The 21,707-nt window shown below is 39.0% G+C and overlaps 1 protein-coding gene across 2 annotated transcripts; it reads left to right on the forward strand.

Moving 5' to 3' along the window:
* The first annotated feature begins 975 nt into the window (after positions 1–975).
* On the forward strand, positions 976–21,623 carry LOC121629130 (tyrosine-protein kinase yes-like). Of its 2 annotated transcripts, none has more exons than XM_041968701.1 (12): positions 976–1,576; positions 12,403–12,709; positions 13,581–13,680; positions 14,174–14,272; positions 14,611–14,714; positions 15,809–15,958; positions 16,364–16,519; positions 16,911–17,120; positions 17,873–17,949; positions 18,164–18,317; positions 19,153–19,284; positions 20,867–21,623. In XM_041968701.1, exons 2-12 carry the CDS (start codon positions 12,412–12,414, stop codon positions 21,073–21,075), a joined length of 1,689 nt encoding a protein of 562 aa, XP_041824635.1. In that variant the 5' UTR covers positions 976–1,576; positions 12,403–12,411; the 3' UTR covers positions 21,076–21,623. The 2 variants fall into 2 exon arrangements, with proteins under 2 accessions (XP_041824635.1, XP_041824636.1); XM_041968702.1 differs by having other exon boundaries at positions 978–1,576; positions 16,941–17,120.
* The last annotated feature ends 84 nt before the right edge of the window (positions 21,624–21,707 follow it).

Genomic DNA, 21,707 nt, shown 5'->3' on the forward strand with positions numbered 1-21,707 from the left:
GACCCACTACACCCCAAAACACAACATGTTCACGCTTCTCCCCTCTGGTAGACACTACAGAACACTGTATGCTAGCAATACTAAACACAAGAACAGTTTCTTCCCTCAGGCCATCACTCTAATGAACACCTGAATCTGTCATACATTGTCAAGAACCATCTGACACGATGTCACCCACTTCTTGTCGTTGAAATATCATGTCACATCCTTTTTACTGTACATATAATACATCCATCTTACCCTAAATTATTTTTATATGTATATAATGTATCTATATTTGTGTTACGTGTATGTTTTAGTTTTGTATTATTGCACAGTTGTTGACTGTGTTTTGTACGTCATTTCCGTAAATGGTAAAAAAAATTAACTCAAAGCATCAAATTTCTTGGATGTAGGACATATTTGACAAATAAAATATGAATCTCAGAGATGAAGAAAGACAGTAAACAAAACTGCAGAGGGGGTAGTCTATATATAAAATATAAAATGTTTATAAACTCATTGCTGGAAGTACTGGGGCAATCCAGGAATATGATAAATATAAATATAAATATAATAAATATAATTAAAACATGCATGTCCCCTGTTGTGAATACTTGTAATTTTAACTTTTGTTAAAAATAATTTTCATTGCTATCTCATTTTGATTTAAAAAAAATTCAATTCTCTTTTTGAATAGTCATTTATAATGAATGACTTTCACTAATTTGTCAATTATTAGTATAAATGTAGTCATTAAATAAATGTATGTTATATATAATGTGTCTTTTTAACATTAAAAACTAATAGTTCTCACAATAAAATTTAAAAACATTTTCAGTGACTTTAATTTAAACTGTTTTTACCTAATAAATTAATTTAAGTGGATGTAAAATTATTGTTCTGGGCTGCAGTAAAGCTAAACCACCAGCAGGGGTCGCCACAGACTCGTATTTGTGTATTAAAAACCGTACAAACTGAGTGCTCATTTCTGCACATAAAACCATCTTCTGCCGGCCGTTTAGTTTCTTTTCTCCTCTCAGTTTCTCTCCTCTTAATTCTTCTTATTTATAATTAATGTCCCACCGGTTCTCCCTCTGTAATCGCCTGACGCTCCGGCTTTTGTCAAACCAGCTGCACCAGACGGATTTGTGTCTGTATCTCCAGCTGTGTGGCTCCAGTCCCGTAGTCTGGGTCGGCCATGTTGTTGTGCGGTGCTTGATGGAAGTTTAGCAGAAAAGGAGTGGATGCTCCGCAGCTCTCCGGGATACTTCAAGACCTCACTTTCTCTTCTTTTGCGTGTAATCATTGTCATGTTGCTGCACGAATCATCCTCCCTGACTTCCCCGCTCCGACAACGATGACTGTCTCCTCCACCGCCTCCGCCAGCCTCCAAGACTGCAACACTTCAGTCGCTTTGGTTGAACTTAAATCAGAGCTCAGCCGCTCCGCTGGATGGATGAAGTGATGATGAGGGCGGCTCGGTCCAGGTTGGAATAACTCGGATTTACTTTGTCCAGATCGGATTCATTAGGAAGTCGGAGGAAATCAAAGAAAAGAAGGAGAAAAGACACAAAAAGGACCTGCGTTTGAGAAGGTAAATGCACAAACAAGAGAAATTAGTCTTTTGTCAGAGCAGCAGGATCAGATCAACATGGGCCGAATCGCAGCTGCTGAGCAGTCTGACCTGTCATCAACAAAGGAATTAAACCATTTAATACAAACACATAGTACCTGCTTCTAGTTTGTTTTTTCAGTTTCCCTTCAAAGCAGGCACTATATATCTAAAAGGAGAAAGGCACATCAGAGAAAAGACACTATGTGCTTTAAATCCCAGAGGAACAAGATCATATCAAATAGCAAGAAAAAAATCTTTAAAGTAGGACAAGCTCAGTAGGCTAAGCTGCTATCATCAGTTTACACGAGGTTTAACTAATTAAGGAATTATAGAAGTAAAAAGAACTCTTAAACTCTTGATTTTATTGTAAACTCTAATTAAAACTTTCTAATTTATTTTGACCCATGTTTTTGCTTTATCATTTCAAATATCTCACCATATCTATAGCTTGAACATCATGAAGTTACAGATAAGGTGGAGGAGGAGGAAGGTGATGCTGTTATCTTGCACCTTTTGACTTTAAACTCCCAGATTAGTCACAGCTGGAGTTGTTGCATCACGTCTCCTGTTGTCAGGCTTTTCCATATCTGTTACCCCATGTACTTGCTCAGATTCTTTGAGGCCCAGTAAACTGTCAGGCTTAAGGTGACTAAGTAACACATCACATCCTGAACACAAATGTACTCTAACTGATTCATAGGTGGCTTGAAAGCTTGAGTAGTTCAGGAGTTAAAGGGGAATTCCACTATTTCTAAATGATATGAAAATGTGTCACCAGTACAGATCTGAACACTGACTTTGTTGACCTATATTAAGTTTTTTTCTTCACCTCATGCAAGTTTCATATTAGCATCACTTACCAATGTGAGCTGGAGGTTTTGAAATAATTTAAAAAGCTGTAGCAAGTAGTTGTAAAACTGTTATGTTTCAACACAAAGCCACCAACTGTAGATGAGGGGAGGGCTTTTCTTCCTTAGAAAACATATTTATTAGATTGGTTGGCATAGACTGATTGAAAATTGATTGTACAATACATAGAAAAAATAAAAAAGAGTTCTGAGAAATGTCTTCACACATGGGGCAAACCAACACCGATTGGCTGTGATGATCAGACCCTCAGGCAGCACCGCAATAAAAACAGATATGATTTTGTAACAGGAATCTTTGTATGAGTTCAGTAACACTTTTGAAACCACTGTTAGAGAACAAAAGTCATCACTGCTGCCACAAATGCAGATTGAAGCACTTCTATGAAAAGAGAAATGCATAGAAATAAGATCCAGACACTCTTTATACTCTCTGTGGGAGTGAGTTTATTCAAAACGAACTGGTTAAATTAAATTAAAAAAAAATCCTGATGTTCCTGTGTGGAAAACAGAAGTTATCAGTTAAATTTGAAAGCCAAAAAGAATAATGGTATAGTTCTGCATTATTACATGTAGGATTTCAGGGAAAGCTTTGCAAGACAAAGCAGAACCAGTCTGCATCTTTTACAAAAGAGTAACTCTGTAGTTACACAGTTCAGCTGCTAAACTGGCCCACCTGCACTTCAGGCTTTTCAAACTCTAAAAATATTCAGCCCAATATAAAATTCCAAAAGCACAGTTAGGGGGCTTGAGGGGATTTTAAATTAGCAGGAGCAAGGCCGAATTTTATTCATTTATTTTTTTCTATCAGCACAATCTAGTTATCGGATGGTGAGTAGTTGTGAATTGCGCTTTGTTTACTAAAATCAGTTATGGTGTCTAAAACTGTGCAGCAAACTTAATTTAGCCATCCAAAGTATGAGCTGGCTTCAGTTCATTCAAGAATAAACTCGTTTGCTTCCTATTTAACTTAAAAGACCCAGTATAGCAGCATTTTAAAAAGTCATAATTTACTAAAACTAAAACTGAAGAAACCCAATTAAACATTTAAATAAACTGCTGCAAATAGTCACAGAGTTTTTACTAGAACTTAGAATTTTGTGCAGCGCCGACCTTGTGCGAGTGACACAGACATGATGTATTCATTGGTGACCTTTTAAATCAGTAGTCCATATAGGACAGTGTGGATAGTGTGTGCTTGAGCAAACTCTCTGTAAACAGCAGATCGTTGCTTGGACTCTTAATGGCCAAAATCTACATTTAAAATCCAGCTGGATTATAGAATATGTTTTGCCAGCAATGAGGGTCTAATCCGGACTATCACATGGGTTTTCCTGTCACTTTATTAGATAATGACACCTCTTATTTGACACTGTCTAATTCCCAAAATAGCCCACATTTTCCCTTTCAGGTATTCCCATAAGATTTGTTATTTTCAGATATGTTTGATGTCTGTTTTCTGGCAGCAGCTCATAACTTGACGTGAATCCAACCATAAGCTGTTCAGTGAGGTCTTGTGTTTTTACACACTTGTCAAATCATGTAAAATGAGTGATGGTACAAATATCATAGACGTTTTAATAATTCTCAAATCTGTCTCAAAGTGTTGTTGTAAGTCTCAGGATTGTCTTACAGCAGCATTCCACACCCATCACAGCGTAGTTCTCATGATGAACCAATTATTGGTGTTTTTCTGGATGCTCTGCGGCTTCACATGCTCATGGTCACATGACTCTCTAAAGACCCAGTTTTAGGCGTTTGGCATCAGAAGAATGTGGTGCATGGTGGAAGGCAGCATCTGCTGCAGATCTGAAGCCCAGTAAAGCTCCACAGACCCTTCCTGTCTGCAGTCACAGCTGTCCAGCAAGATGCACGGCACAATCTCAGTCGGACTGCTGGCTGATGGAAGGAGGAACTCCCCCATCAAACACTCCTTAAGCTCAGCTGCTCAGCTGTTATCCAGCCAAGATATCTACATGATCTAAACCACAGAGGAGTGGAGCCTAGTAGAATCGGAGAGTAGAAATATTTTGGAATTGCACAAGAGCGATTTAACATGTCTCAACAGTTACATTTAAGAGTGTGATCCAATAAAGTATAGTTTTGTTTAGCATCAATGCCATATCTCCTTCCTTTTTCATGCCATTTCAGTTAAACCCTTAAAAAAGTTAAATGCGATAATAAGACTTTACCCAATCAATACAATCAGAACAGAGATATCGATTAGACAAATATAAATAAATGAAAATGTAGGTCAGATGGAGTGATGTTACATTCTCCAATCGACTTTTTTCCTCTTCAGAGAATAAGCACGGCTGGTACTTGCTGAAATTAAATGATTATTTCTCAAGAACTTTTTGGTTTTTGGCCCATATGGTGCAGCCAGTTAGTTTAAATTGTGACTTCTTGGCATTATTTTACTTTATTCTTCTTTAAAGTTCTCATCCATGGTGTTTGCAGTGTTTGAAGAGGGGGAAAGTGAAAACTAAGCTGCCTGCTCTCTTATCAGTATTTTCTGAATCCAGTGTAGAATTATCACCCTGTGCTTGGAGTGGGAGAATGAAACTGTAGGAACGTTGCCGATAAGGCGTATCTGCAGGTTTGAATTATGACTGCAACACAAGAATATGCAAAGAATGATTTCCTAGCTTTAGAGTACATAGAGATGGTTTGAACAGCTACAGTCAGTGTTTTTCTGCCACAGCTGGTGGTGAATGTTGATTCACCGCAGTATGGTTTTGGTTTAGAATGCACAACTCTGTCTGAGCCTGTTTAAAAAGTCAAATACTGGAGCTGTGCATGACTTAAATGTGGATTGTCAGCCAACATAAGTAAATTAAGCTCGTGGAGAAAAGTGTGAGAGAGCGTGAGAGCCTGCTTCTAAAACAGCTGGAAGCACCAACAACTAAAGGTTAAGAGTCACAAACTTTTGAACATCTAGAAACCTCAGATATTCATGGAAGCATTTTGTCCCTTAGGGAAACATCTGGATCTGGCTCAGATGTCTATAAATAAATGTTGTTTTTTGTTTGTTAGAGATTTCCTGTAATACTTGACAATGAAAGTGGGTATTACCAGACAATGGTGCATCTTTTTTGAGAGTCTACGTGCTTTCACTTGCAGGCAGATTTCAGCAAGTGTTGGCCTGTTTTGAAGTGTCCTTGAACAGGAAACTGAATCCCTATCAGCTCACCAGGCAGCCTGACCTTGCTCGAAGAGGAATATTAAACATAGATATTGTCCAGTGTTTGGCATTTAAATCTTGAAAAAGACATTTCCATTGCAGAAACAGAGGGAACTAAGCATCGACAGAAAGGTATCCATGTTTTTATTGCTAATATTTCTCATCTTTTTGAGAATTTACTGAGAAGCAAATACTTTCAGAGGCATTGAATAAGTGTAATATAAAGCCAGGAGAAAACATCTTTGTTTATACCCTAAGTTTGCCTCCAAAATGAAAAAGCCATTGCTTGTAGCAGACCATTTCAGGTAGTCTGCACCTAATTGCTTTGCTTCGATTCAGGCTGAATGAAATGTCAAGCTTACTTACCTTTGATTTCCTGCTTCTGTCAAGCCAGATAGAGCAGCTCTAAGACAATAGAACCTCACCTTTCTAATCAGATAGTGTGGGAGCATCAATATGCATATGCGTGTGCTTGCTGACATGTAAACTTCCCCCTTTAAACACTTCACCTTCCTCTTCTCATTGTGTCTTTGTGATTCTGCAACTGAGTCCTTTCTCGTGTTTGCATGCAGTCTGCAGTTGTAGGTCATGTTATCATCCTGGGGGCAGTGGGATTTTGTCCATAATTACAATAAGTTACTATAATTAGAAACAAAGCAGACTCTTTTTGTGGTTTCATGACAGTATTGTTCAGGATTGATCTTTTGCTACCATGAGTAGATGTTGATACAGAAGTCAGTGAGGATTTTTGTTGTTAAAGATCCCCCACAGGAAAAAGTCTGCTTCATAAATCTCTCCATGGACGTATTTACATACTGGGATGTGATCTCTCCCTTTCATTAGAATTACTTGCCCTCCATGGCCTTTAAATACCACCCAAGGCATATTGTTTTGGTTGCATCACTTTCCATCTCTTTCAGGGTGATTGAATTCTGACTTTGGGGCTGCACTGTGCCATGCATGTGAAAACAGACCTCACTGTTATGCAATGGCCGGCTGATTTAGCCGATTGATGGAGAGTTAACAGAGCTAAGCTCCAGGTAAAGCCAGTACATTCTGTATTATCACAGCTGGGAGTCTGTAAGAACGTCAAACTCAGCAGACTCAGGGGCCTTCACTGGTCAGCCACAGGCCCTGGTGGTCACTTTAATTTTCTCTCTCTTTTTTTTCTTTTTTTTTTTAATTTTTGGTTTTTGTTATTATCCTCTTAGGATAAATCCTCCGTCCTCATAATCCTCCTAGTAGTTCCAGCTGGTATAGCTGGCACTGTGCAGCAACCTGCTGTCTCTCCCCCCATTTTTTCTACTCTACACACAGTCCTTTTAAATCTTTTTCTTTGTGCCTATGCATACACTGAGAGGAGTTTTTATTTGACTCTGCACTGCTGTACTTATCATTCTGGATTTGGAGGGAATTGTGAATTTTGGACGTAGTGGTCTGTGAGCATCAGCTTTCATTTGTATATGACTGACCTCACCTAAGGTTTTCATTTTTCTTTGTCAGCAAGCAAAGTAATATATTTTTACTTTTCCGTACATTTTTCAAAACCATCTTGTTTAGGTGTACATTTGTTCAATAAAAGAAATGATCACTTTCTTAAAAATAGTTTGTTTAAGCCACTTATTTTAAAATGTAAGATGCAACATTATTGGGTTGATTTTAATCCATTTAAATTGATTATATTCTGTTATTCAGAAATTGATCACTGTTACATAATTAAGAGTTACCTAAAGCAGAGACAGCCACATCACACTCCACACTTTACATTTGTATGAGACTGGACAGAACCTGAGTTTTGGATATAATAACAAAGTCCTTATAGAGTCAGAGCTTTCTTGCAGCATCATCATGTCAAGCTGTCATAACAATTGATATTAGCCTTAAGCCTGCTGTGGCTATGTGAAGCATATGGGTGGTTCTCCTCACATATACTAAGCTCCATTGTATCTAAAAGACTTCAAAATGCCATATTATCCCAACAGATCACTTCCCTCTCAGGCTGCAGGCTTCGTTGTGGTTCTTATAGTTTCTAGCAGTAGAATGACAATGAGGCAGTCTTCAAAAGTCAAGCTCCTCTCATGTGGAACCGGTGCCCATTTTGGGTTCAGGAGCCAGACAACCTCTCAACTTTTAAGTTCAGGCCCCCAAACCTTTTGTTAATTTTTACTATATGGTCTGGAGTAAACCTGAACTATTATCATGATTCATATGCTCAGGCTGCTGGGGGACTTCAGGCGGTAAACTGATCATTTGGTAATGTTACTTCATTACCAAAGCTACAAATTCAAAAAGGCAAGAAAAAAACCCACAGAAGTTAAATATCTTCCCACACTTACCTTACTCTTTAATTTATATGAATTACCACTGATTCTGTTCATACCCATTCACAGCAAAAGAATGGAGTTAATTCGGCTTAGCATCTTTGCATTTTATAAATAATGTGGTCCTTTTGGTTTTATAAAGTCGAGTCCTCCAGCTGGGACTGGAGCTGTTTTCAGCTGAGTGTGAAGCAGCCAGGATGGGAATCAGCACCTCCAAGTCTGAGGCCATGGACCTTTGTCATAAAAGGGGGGATGGAGTGGGAGATTGATCAGCGATGCAAGTGTTGTACCAATGAGTCATGTGGAAGAGGGAGCTGAGCCATAAGCTGAGCTGGCAATAAGTACCAATCCTCCGCTGTTGTCATAAGCTGTCGGTGGTGACTGGAACAATGAGGCTGCAAATGGAAGTGGCTGAGATGGGCTTTCGTATAGCAGACCTCACTTTTGGGGATAAGGTTAGAAGCTTTGCCATCCAGCAGAGAAATCACAAAGATGGAAAGGAGCCAGTTAAGGCGGTTCAAGTGTCTGGTCAAAAATGGTGTTTCAGAAGGAGAGGACTGAAGAGTATATTTCTTTTGGCTTGCTTGTTAATGCATCAGTGTCCTACCAGATAGGGGTGCAAAATATATGGATGATCCATGTGCGCACTTAAAAATACTGTTTTTGTATTCTTCAGTTTGTTACACAGTAATGTGTGTAATTGGCAACTCTAGAAAAATATCAGCTTCCATCTCACCAAGATCTCCACTGCTGTCTTTGCTGACCAGGATGTGTGTCCAGAGTCAGAAGGAGCAGAAGCTCTGGCTGCAACTTCAAGCTCCAAATGCTGCCAAACATTTATTTGCATTCCTATTGGCTAAAACTGTGTGGAAAAATAAAGACCAGATACTGCTGTTAGCATGTGTTAAACTGGTTGTCACCTGAGTCTTACAAGTGTACGTTTGTAGTATTTAGACCAACATTGTGACCAGAAACCAAAACCGAAGCTATTAAATATCTAATTTTCTTTGACGACTCTATGTTGATATAAAACAAAAACTTGGTTTGAAGTGGTGGGAAATAAGAGAACGTGAGATGAGAGGGATGGAAATCATATGCAACTAGATATTAACCAGAAGCGTGGCACTCATCAATAACCACTGGCTTCTAGCTGACGGGACAAAAGATTGATTTTACAAATATAAATAGAATTTATATAACAAATGAGGGATTAATCAGTCCTCTAACTGCATCAACATTATTTGGGAAAAACGTTGTACATTGATTTTTCTGCAGACTTCATAATCAGTGTAGTTTTAAAGTAAAGCAAAATAGTTTTTATTAGAATGTTCTTCTGACGTCTGTAGCTCAGTATTTGTGTTTTATTATGATAAATAGTGATGTTCCTTTAGTGGAAGGGTTGGTAAAATGTTCAGTAAAGATTAAATATTATTTGGACGCCAGCCTGTGTTTTACAATGTGGTAAGGTCATCCCTGAGCAGAAGAGCCAGACTTGCATCTGTGCAGTGATGGATTACAGAATCCACCACAGTCTGCCACTGAGGGAAGCTCTCTGCTTTCCATCCTGAAGCTAAAGGAAAGGCTGGCTCAGAAACAGAAAGTCTCTTCTCTGCGCCAACGTTCTCAGTGTCTTGGCTACAGATCTAAGATCTGCGATTAGATTTTATTGGTGTATTCAGTTGAAGCGATTTGTAAGAAATCTGTTTTATTTCTAAACATCTCCAGTGAAGGACCGCTCTTGAAATGGTTTTCTAGAGGAAGACCATCGCTCAGCATTAGTTGCAGCCTGCAATTTAACCACTTCCATGGTTTTATTTATGCAAAGTGCTCAACATCTTTTGAAGGTTTCAGTGGTTTGTCCCCATTTTGTTGATTTTCTTGGCAGTTCAGCTGGAGAACTCTGTGAACTCTTGATTATGTACCTCCCTCCAGGATGAGGAAAAATCCCTCCCACCTCCCAACATCAAGGTCGCTGCTCCAGAATCAGAAAAGGATGCATTACCACTCCACTAGCTCCTCTGTAACTGATGACTATGCTATTGTGACCTTATACTTCAGTGAACTGCTCATCTTATCATTCCTGTCACATTCTAGACATCCATGTTTCTCATATTGCAACTTTCATACTGAACATCTTTGCTGCTCACTATTAAATGTCCAATTTTGCATCAGTCATCTATTGTTTCTCTGCACTGTACTGTGAAAGTGCCAGTTAACCAGGTCTAACTCCTGCAGCCGCTGCTGTTGGAACCGTCCCGATCTCCCCCCTGAGCTCAGACTTCTTTATGACCGTGTCTGATTGTCTCCACATTTTCCAGCCCTTCAGATCACAGAAGAATGCCTCAGTGTGACTCCGTCCAAATTATGTTAGAAAGAGGAATGACAATCACGCAGATGGAGACACTCCAATGTTTTAAATCTCTCAGCGTGGTCAGGCTGAGGTATGGACAGACCATGAAATGATGAATGCCTGGGGCAGAGACATGTCAGTTAATCTGATCTATTCCTGCAGTAATTTTGATGGGTTTGTTTTGCATAGCTTTGAGTCCATTTTGTGTCTCTTTGTTTCCATTTTCTATCTGTTTAAAATGTTTTGTGGTTATTTGTTGTTTTGAGTTGTCCTCTTGTTTTGCTGCATGTGTGATCATTTTTTTTTCTGCGTATGCTTTGCCTCAGCTGTCATTATCCGTCTCTTTATGATTGTATTTACTCTTTTTGTTGTCACATTGTCTCTTTGTGGCAGTTTTATGTATATTTATGGTGTTTCTTGAGTGCTGTTTGCAATTTGTTACTCCTTGTTGTGATTTTGTAGTTGTTTTTTATTTCTTTAGTTGTTTTATGTTGTTTTGTGTCTCTTGGTTATCCCAAATGTCTTGTAGTTATTTTTTGTTTTTCTGGTTTTTTTACTTCTGTTGGTAGGTATGATTTATATTCAGTGGTTATTTTGTGTTTCTTTGAGTCATTGTGTGTATTTTTATTGAGTTATAATTGGGTATAAGTGTTTTTATAAACAGATTTTTCCCTCCTCAGCACTGCATGTAGGGACAAAAACTGAATCAATAAAAAACACCGGTTCCACTGTTAAAGTTGGTGCTCTATATATTCAGAGCTACAGTGGTATATACTTGTTTTCTAGACCATTAGTCTTGTCAATAAAAAGGTGTTCATATTCTGTGTAATGTATCCACAAAATTTCTAAAAACATGGGCCTGTGAGCTCATTACAGTTGTTTTTCTCTCAATGTGAAACGGTGGAAGAATGAGCTCACTCAACTATGAAGTAGAACCTTTTCTCATAATTTTGCAGCAACTTCTTCATTATCAGATTTGTTGAACCGACCAACCAACGATGTTGGTGGCAAGTTCTGTGTTAGTTTATGTTGCAGTGACCTCAGTGGCTCAGAACAGTTTGTCAGTACTTGCATGTGTATTACTGTATGTGCAAACATGTAAAATATCCTGTTAAAAAAGTTGCACTGGCAGAGAGCAACTCGTACTGTTTCATTGTCACTTTTTAATGTGGAAAGCCCAAAGAAATTTGCATGCACTGTCTTCCACCATACATGGACTTTTCCAAAATGTTTATATTCTGTGTAAAATAATGTTGATAGCAGACGAAAATTGTAGAAAAAATACTGCATGTGGACATTTGTAAAAGCACAATTTTTCTGTGGGTCATCCTTGAGTGGTTGAGGATAAAATCCATGCCCAGTGAGACATGTAGGCTCACCACTGTAGTGTTTACCCAAGATTCTAACTCTGATCATCTATCTTTGAACTGGTAATAAACCCTGCTTGTCACTTCAAAAAAGATTAATAGTTTTATAAGTGATCCACTGGCCTGGGGGTCTCTAACCAACTATACATACTCAATAACCATCTGGTGGTCTAAGGCCCCACAGAGGGTTGTTTTTAATTGCAACAAGACAGAAATGGTAACTTGAGAAAGATGTCTAACTTATTTGTAAAATTTAAGGCTCAGTATATAATGCAATCTGCAGGTAGTCTTTTTGTTTGTAGGTTAAAATTTGAGCATATCTCCTGGAACAGTTATGTTCCATATTACATTGCTACATTAAAAATGACATTCACCTATTTATCCTGTTTTGCAAGTCATACAATTCAACATGCACATGCAGTTGAATGTACATGGCCACATTTGAGTGACGACTGATCCAAAGCGGATTTAGTATTTACCCATATGTCCCAGTTACAACATGGCTTATGTTCTTAGTCATGGAAACAACAGCAAAATGATTTACATTATAATATCTGGTCATTACGTTTTAATGTCAGAACATTTGCTCCAGAAACTGCAGACCTTATGTTGCAATCGTTAATCCTACTCCTCCTTTAGCCCTCCATTGTGTGCTGCCCCGTCATCTCTGTTGTGTTTGCATTAAATCAGCCTGTTCTTGTTGTGTCTGACCACCAGGGCGAGACGATGGGCTGCATTAAGAGCAAAGAGGACAAAGGCCCAACGATGAAGTATCAGCCAGAGAATTCTCTGGCATCAGACGCCAATGCTGCCACAAATACGCCTCACGTTGGTCACTATGGCCCAGATCCGACCCAGATGCAACAAAGTCAAATTCCCCCTTCTTCTTCTGGCTCTGGAGCTGTAAATTTCAACCACAACATTACTCCATTTGGAGGCTCCTCTTCTGCCATGACTCCGTTTGGAGGAACATCCACCTCTTTCTCTGGACCTATGTCCAACTCCTTCTCTGGTGCTGTGTCAAGTGAGTAATCTTCTATTTTATTGTGTGTGTGATAGTCTCCTCCCTACTCAATAGATTTCCTTTTTTTTTTTTTTTTTTGTGTGTCATTTAAAGTTACAGACACTTGACTTCGTGCAGTATCACGATTTGTGTTAGCATTAATCGTTAATAAGAGAAAACATGGAGCAACACAGCGTGATGCCTAACTTCATCAGTTCACTGACCTGGTTCCACAGCTAACGCCAGGCATTGTTATTTTAAGTCACTACAGTCAAAACAAGTCCTGCTATCAGCTGTGATCCTGAGAGCAAAGAGCTGAGATTGAACCCTCCTGTTTAGGTGGGATTTAGGTTGTAATCCTCCTTCGTGTTGGATTATCTGCTCAGAGGGGGATGAAGGTGATTCTGCTGTGGTGTTTTGCTTTCTGCAGGTGATAATAGGATTATTGTTGACTGCGTTGTTGTAAGTAGCAACATGAAAGCCATCCATATGGCAGTGTAGCTGCACAGTTGGCACAGTGTTTTACGATATATTAAAATGGGATGGAAAGATGAGCTGATTTATCCAGTAAATAAGGGAACTGTAGCTTTTAATGAATCATTAGATATCACGCTTCAGTAACTTGCAGCCACTAGTCTGATCTGAATTATGACTTTAGTGAGACTATTCTTGTAGGAAATATTACTTCTTTGACTTGTGTTTGAATATTATATTTCTAATGACCTTATACAGACACAATAAAATTACAAGCAAAGGAAATCAATGCAGATGTTGGCAAATCAAATTCATCTACAGCCCCCCTTACAGCCCTCTCCATCAGTTTACCATCAGAATACTCATATCGAAAAACATGCAGGTTATTTATAGATATGTTTTGTTTTTTTCTTTTTAGGTGGTGTTACCTTCTTTGTGGCCTTGTTTGACTATGAAGCCAGAACATCAGATGATCTTACATTTAAAAAGGGAGATCGCTTCCAGATCATCAACAACACGTATGAATCTGTTTATAAATGTTTTCTCAGGAGCAGCGCAGTGATGACAGGATGCATTATTTCACTCTGTGATGCTCAGCTACAGTTGTCAGCATGTGTCTGCCTCCATGAACGAGTTAGATTGCAGCTTTTAAGCTGGAGTCGACTCTTTGCACAGTACTATGTTTTAGCTGTAGCAAAGACTTCACATGAGGTTGTATATAAAGTATGTTATTCTCATTCAGTCTGGTGATCGTGGAATCTAGTCTAGCATGTATTTTAAGACAAATCTTTAGTCAAATCCTTATATGCTGTAGAACAAATAAACCTTGTAAACCTTTTTATAAATCATAAAATATTGATAACAGGAGTGACCTGTAAATTATGAACAAACAGCAACAGTGTGTTCTTTCTGGTATGAGTCATACTACCATACATGCGAGCATTAGTTGTTCTGACAGTGAAATGAACAAACCATCCATCTCATTTTTCTTGTATCACTGTCCTCCTGCAGAGAAGGGGACTGGTGGGAGGCCCGTTCCATCAACACAGGGAAGAAAGGCTACATCCCCAGCAATTATGTGGCCCCTGCTGACTCCATTCAGGCTGAAGAGTAAGACTTTGTTGCTTCTGCTTATAACCGTATTATTCCATCTAATATCAGTAGCATAATCTCGTTTCATGTGGCTCAAAGCTGAGTCCGGGGCAATATGAAAATTTTTATGTTGCATCTTTGATGGTCTGAGGAAGCAAATGTGTCATTTTGAGAGTCATTTGTTTGTTTTATATTATGTAAAAAAAAGCCCTCAGGCCAAATTTCATTGAACTTTTTACAGCGGTATAGCATGGACATTGGGAAAAAAATGTACAGATGCAAAACATAATTGCAGGATTTGCCTGGGGATGCTTTCTAAGAGTCCGTCTGGTTGTTAATGTGTGGTTTCTTCACAGGTGGTACTTTGGTAAAATGGGACGCAAAGATGCTGAGAGGCTACTGCTGAATCCAGGGAATGATCAAGGAACTTTCCTGGTGCGAGAAAGTGAAACGACTAAAGGTGATGAGTTATTTTCAGACATGCAAGTTAGTCTTTTTCATTTCTGAGCAGGTGGAGTACTTTAATCTGTGAGACTTTGAGTAAAAAATTCCAGTTTTCTGTCTGGAGAGGCTGACCCTGGGGATTGAAATCCAAACCTTGCCGTTTGTTTTTAATTGAATTAAATCTCAAAAAGTTGATGGCGTTTTGGATCTTGATGACTAAGCTGTTTGAGTTTAAGACAACTCAAGCAGGTGAGATGATGGGGTGAGATGATGCAGAAATCACAGAAAGTCACTGAAATATGAAGATTTCTTAAAGGACCTGAGCTACACTTTAGAAATAGTAACTTGTTTAATGGTCCAGCAATCAAATTTCCAGTTTATTATTGAGTTTTGAAGCTGCAGCTGTTCCATAATGAGGATTCTGTCAATAGAGGAGATAACATTTAAAATATATCCTAAACAAAAACTCTCATACTTTTATTCAAACTTATATCTACTTACCTCATTTTACGTGATACCTTTAATGCTTTTAAAGTGGACGTAATGATCAGAATGGGCATAGACTGATCTGAGAGCATTTATGTGGGCATGTTACTTGCATATTTCATTTCAAAGGATTAAAATCCTCCAGCTCTCTGTGTAGGAGCATTCCCAGCCTCTTTCTGGCCAGCTTGGAGGGAAAAGCCTCCCAAGTACCTCCACCTGCCAGGCAGTGGCTGGTAGAGTTCTACAAGGGGAATCTAGTTGCTTTGGGGAAATGAACTTGCACGATCTTGTGATTCTCAGGACCAAGTTGTCACGTGCATGCACACACAACCCAGAAAACTTTTGTAGATCAGGGAATACAGACAGACTATCACGCCAGTTATGGAGGGTAAATCTTGTAAAGGAACACGTGATGTTTGGGTTATTTTCTTTAAAGTACAGAGTAGAGATCTGGTGTAGTTTGTCATGTTTTGACAAGAGAGCCCACCACAAATCCTAACAGCTATCTGCAATATTAGATGCCATCATTGCAATGACTCGTGTTTTTGGCTTTTTCCAAAATTAATTCTTCAATTGGAACTTCAGTGGCTTAAGATGGCTGACAAAACCAGTTTCTCCCTCCAGGTGCATTTTCTCTCTCCATACGAGACTGGGATGAAGCCAAAGGAGACAATGTGAAACACTACAAGATCCGCAAGCTTGATAACGGGGGATACTACATCACCACACGAGCACAGTTTGACACATTACAGAAGCTCGTCAAACACTATACAGGTATGTCAACAGCCCGGATTTTTATTCATCACATTTCGAGGAATTATCCTGAAAATGTCTCTGCTGCTCTGTGCCGTGTTACCAAGAGAGATAGTCTTTAATTTTAATCACAATGAATGCAGCAATTATGATTTTGAGCCTCCCACTTCATCTTCATCCAGAAGAGGGTTGAGGTTAAGTCTCTGCGATTCTGCTTCATTTTGGTGTGACTCTAGAGTGCTTTGCTAGAGTGCATTTATTTTTTATCACATAAAGTATGAGTGCATCTCAATCCATCCTCATTAGAAAAAACTAGCTGAGGCATGAAATATTCTGCCATTAAACTGTTTCCTGCTGCTTCAGAGACCTGTATGTGTCTCTGAGTGGCACTTCACGTAGCGTTTCATCTGTTTTTGTTTATCACAGAGCATGCAGACGGACTCTGCCACAGGCTGACCACAGTTTGCCCCACAGTCAAGCCTCAGACCCAGGGACTTGCTAAAGATGCCTGGGAGATTCCTAGGGAGTCGCTGCAATTGGAGCTCAAACTGGGCCAGGGCTGCTTTGGAGAGGTCTGGATGGGTAAGAGAAAGATACACAAGACATGCGCGGAAACCTCAGAAAAAGGCTTTGGGAACTTTTAAATTGTTTAGTGTTTTAGTGTTTAATTATCCAGAAGGGGATGCATTATATAAATCCTGTACTTTAGGAAATATCTATATTTATTGTGTCTGTCCAAGCTGAGGAATTATCCCGTTCCTGTAGTTGCTTACTTTTTATTTCCAGCGACTGCCTATTTGAATTTATTTGCTGGGTTTTTTTTAAGTGTGAGCTTGTATCTGCTCATCCTGGGGATATAACTTAGCAATGAGTACATGCATGACAGCACATGTCTGAGCAATAACAAGACCTAATTAATGATGTTCTCCTACTCCCGAGCCATTAACCACACGATTCCCCCTGCGGCTTTCGGGCTTTTCTCTTCCCGTCTTTGTTTCTGTAGGCACGTGGAACGGCACCACCAAGGTGGCCATAAAGACCCTGAAGCCTGGGACCATGTCGCCTGAGGCATTCCTTCAGGAGGCTCAGATTATGAAGAAGCTCAGGCATGACAAACTGGTGCCTCTTTATGCAGTGGTGTCAGAGGAGCCCATCTACATAGTCACAGAGTACATGTCCAAAGGTAAGTGACAACCCACTGAAGCGCTGTAGAATGGCATATTTGTTTAGCAGTTAAACAGCATCCTAAGATCTTTTATCCCCAGAGAGTAAAAGAACTCTGCTGCTTCCTGTTACATGATCTCAGTAAGGTCTATTTTTACAGAAAAGCAAAACATCAAGTCTGAGATGGAAGGCCTTTCAGACACAAGTTTGATCTCATGGCCTTGATTTGTCAGTGCAGCAGTGGAGTCAGGTTTACACACAGAGATTTCCTTGAAGGAAAAATGTAAATTTTATGGACATTTAAATTAATGCACAGTATGGCTTGAAAATCCTTGGAAGTCCCTTGTGGTTCCCCGGAGCCTGAAACCAGGATGGTTAATTGAAAACTGCAGCAGTTTTGTGGGAGGGTTTTGTAGCTTCAGCTGCAGCGATTTTTTTTTTTTTTCAGAGTTTTATGAGTAATTAGATTTATGTGTGGGTAAATGTTAAGTGTGTGACGTACGCCTCTGTGCGTGTCTGAAAGCCGGCAGTTTGTTGATCCGCTGTGTGTTCTGATTTCATGAAAGCAATAGTTCTAATATTTTCCACAGAGAGACCCTAAAAGAGAAACCTGGTTTAGCCATCACTGTAAATCAACTAATGAATTACAATTAGACTTAATGTATTATACAGTTAGATTAACACTAATCCTGCACCATTATGTCAACATTCAGCTCACTTACATTATGAATGTCCTGCATTTATAGCTTCTCACATTTTCTGTTTTTATAGGCAGCCTGCTTGACTTCCTGAAAGAAGGAGATGGCAAATTCTTAAATCTTGTCATGCTGGTGGACATGGCTGCAAAGGTGAGACAAACGCCTACATTTTCCCCTTGAATTATTTTTTTTTATCAGATTAAGTTTAGAGGTCTATTTTAAGCCTGCAAGATTTATAAAAAGAAGCACAGGTTTTCTTTTGTCCCTTTCCCTTTTTATGTGAGACAGATGTTCAGAGTAAGGAGCTAAAAGTGGTTTCCTGAAGGAAGGGATGATGAAACGCTGTCAAACATTTTGTTTTCAGATTGCTGATGGGATGGCTTTCATTGAGAGGATGAACTACATTCACAGGGACCTGCGTGCGGCTAACATCCTTGTGGGCGACAACTTGGTGTGCAAGATTGCTGACTTCGGTTTGGCCAGGTTGATAGAAGACAACGAGTACACGGCGAGGCAAGGTTGGTACAAAACTAACACAAGCACAAACACACAGACTGAGTCACAGGTGATTGAAGTGTCAGAGCGGAAAGGAAAGGAGTGGAAACCAGATGCTTCCATTTGCTCTGATTAGTTGCGCTCTTCACATGTAAGGAAAATTCACCTTATCTGATGCTTCAAGAATAAGCAACTTAAAACACTTTCTCTGTTTTTTTCCACACCCATGTTAATTTAATTGTATTTGTCCAAGTTGATAACACAATTACAGGCATCTTTTGCACTTCCAGTGAAGATCAAAAACTATGGCATAATTTTAAAGTTTTTACTAGAAGTATTTGTAAAACATTATGGAAATATTTAGTCACTGAACTGTAGATTAATCAGAAAGACATGCACACTCTAAACACGTGGTAGACCAAAGGTTTTGTAAGAAAACACCTATGATGATGCTTAGGCTTAAAAAAATGTCTGTTGATCTTGATTTGCTGCAACATTCGGATGCAGGAATCAGACTGTGAAGCTTGGATCCATTCTGCATTATCATAATAGGGGGTTTCCTTGGCACACTTAAACTTTACGTAAACTTCATTTAAATGCCACAGCCTACATGAGTGTAGCTGCACACCATGTCCACCTTTTAATTGCTACTCCCAGCAGGATAACTTACCATATCACAATTTACTAAACTCACATAGCTTGTAAGATTACCAGGTTTTAATCAGATAAAGCATCTTTGGGGTGTGGAGCAATTAAAATTTTTTCTAACTTGCTATAGAGATTTAAGTAAAGTCAAAAATGAAGCGACACATCCTTTAGAAACAGCTCACCTCTCTCCTCTCCAACACACACTCACAGGAGCCAAATTCCCAATTAAATGGACTGCGCCGGAGGCTGCTCTGTACGGTCGCTTCACCATCAAATCCGACGTCTGGTCCTTTGGCATCCTGCTCACTGAGCTTGTCACCAAAGGCAGGGTGCCCTACCCAGGTAAGCGACGGGTTCAACAGTAACACACACTGTTACACACCTGCTTTGATTTACGACCAGACCCATCAGCCTTTAGTCTGTCAGCTGATGTGAAGCTGCCGTGGTTAATGTCACAGGATGAAATGAAGCTGGATGACATAGTCTGTGCTCGCTGTGTATGCCTCTGCAGGGTGAATACTGACACACATTCACACCGGCAGATTTGAGATTAGATGAGACCATCTGGAGGGGGACGATCAGGAGATTGAACACCACTCTTGTTTATAGCCATCTGCTGTACTGATACTGCCCTGGGGAGCGGTGCCTGAAGTGTTCTGCTCTACCTTCACACACCTCATCTTTATACCTGATGCGGTGCTAAAACAGCCTATAGATTAGCCCCAAAAACAAAGTGATTTTCAGTAGGTGTTTAATCAAAAACACATTTATTTTCTTTAATGAATGCCTTGAAAATGTTAGCATCACTGACTTCAAAAGAATGAACCTTCTGGACTGTATTTACAGATAAAGAATAAAAATAGAAAAAAGAAACTAAGTTACAGGCAAATGAGCTGTTTTATATAAATTAAATGTTTTTTTTTAAATCATCTTAATATTTTGAAATATAACCAAAGAAAGAAATGAATTACATAAAGAGAAATAATACCTACAAACAATTTTGAATGGCGTATAAATGTCTCAGTTAGTTTTTCAGACTTAAAAAAGTAACTAAATAAATAAAGAACACCATTTATTTTAATGACCCTTTGTCAGAATAGTGAAGACATCAGAGATTCAGAGCATCAGAAATAATATTAAAAAGTCATAATTCTTCAACATAGCAAACAAATTAGCACTAAACTTTTTCAGCAAGTTTAGTGCTAATGTTTGGGGGAAAAAAACACCTCAAATTCAAAAAGCTTTAGGCTGATCTGTAGTGGGGACTTTAGCTCTTGTACTGCAGACACTGAACGTATCAAAGAAATTGTTTTTAAAAAGGAAATTATCCGCATATTTCACAGCAAAAACCAGTTGTTAAACCAGTGTCAGAAAACTAATTTATAGATAAAAGTCTTGGGTCTTTTCAGTGGAACAAGGCTTGAAGTACACTTCCATCTGCACAGAAGACTTATTGAAAACGAAAAAGCTGGAATATCCTACTGTTTGCTGCAAACTAATACCTTGAATGATGGCAGAAGACACCATCAAACAGGTGTCAAACAAGAAGCAAGAAGCATTTAGAGGCTGGAAAAACAGCAGATTCTGCCATATTTGTGAAGACTGACAATAAATTAGTATATCAATAATATGCAGTTCTGGACTTCTAGGACAGAAATCATTTTCTGCTTTTCTAGGTAAAAAAATTCAGCCCATATTTCATTATTTTGACACTCAGATTGGATAACTGATTTAAATAATGGCTATATTAAAGATAAGTCACTACAAAACCAAACAACTTGCTGCTATAATCTAATATTTAGTAGAAACCATTTAGAACTAGTCCGTTTCTTTCTAGGTTAATTATTTTAGTGGTGCAGACTGTCCTTGGTGTGGAGTAAGCAGTCTGATGGGATTTCTACCTTCTGTCACATCTCCTCTTCAGGTATGGTTAACCGAGAGGTGCTGGAGCAGGTGGAGCGTGGATACCGCATGCCCTGTCCGCAGGGCTGCCCCGAGTCCCTGCATGAGATGATGAAGCTCTGCTGGAAGAAGGAGCCAGATGAGAGGCCCACGTTTGAGTATCTACAGTCCTTCCTGGAGGACTATTTCACCTCCACAGAGCCACAGTACCAGCCTGGAGAAAACCTATAGCCGGAGGAGGCTTGTTTAAAGACACACAAGGCTATTAAAAGTTGGTGTCATTCACACTTGCCACTCCATGCTCTCCTTTGTTCAAGGCATCCATTCACATATTTTCTTTTGTTGTTGTTGTTGTTAACATGTGGTACTACACAATTTAGCTGTGTGAATTTTAAACTTTTCATGTGGATTTAATCAACATGTACAAAATGAGTGTGGATATGGTCACACAAAGTTATTTTAAAGCTGTGATTTAGACTCCAAAAAGGAAGAAAAAACAAAAAAAAAAACAATTTACAGCAGCCGACCTTTCATGTTTATTGTGGAAAGCTCACACTCATTTGCCTCCAAATCGTAGGCTTTGTGCTATATTAGTGAGATATGCATCAAAGTGTTTAATTATTGAGAAAAATAATATATATTTCACTAACAAAGAAAACTTCTCAGGGGGGTTGATGGTCATTATCCCAGTGCATTTGGGGTGATAATTTAAAAGCAAATCCCACACAGCTTCACTTTACTCACATTTCATCAGAATGCTTTGTGCTTTTTTTGTTTGGGAAAAAAAAGACATATTTTTAAAATATGTTCCTCCAACACTTCATTCTGGTATGAGTTTATTCATATGACATGGACATTGGCTT

Source organism: Melanotaenia boesemani, chromosome 18 (assembly GCF_017639745.1).
Source record: "Melanotaenia boesemani isolate fMelBoe1 chromosome 18, fMelBoe1.pri, whole genome shotgun sequence".
NCBI classification, from domain to species: domain Eukaryota; kingdom Metazoa; phylum Chordata; class Actinopteri; order Atheriniformes; family Melanotaeniidae; genus Melanotaenia; species Melanotaenia boesemani.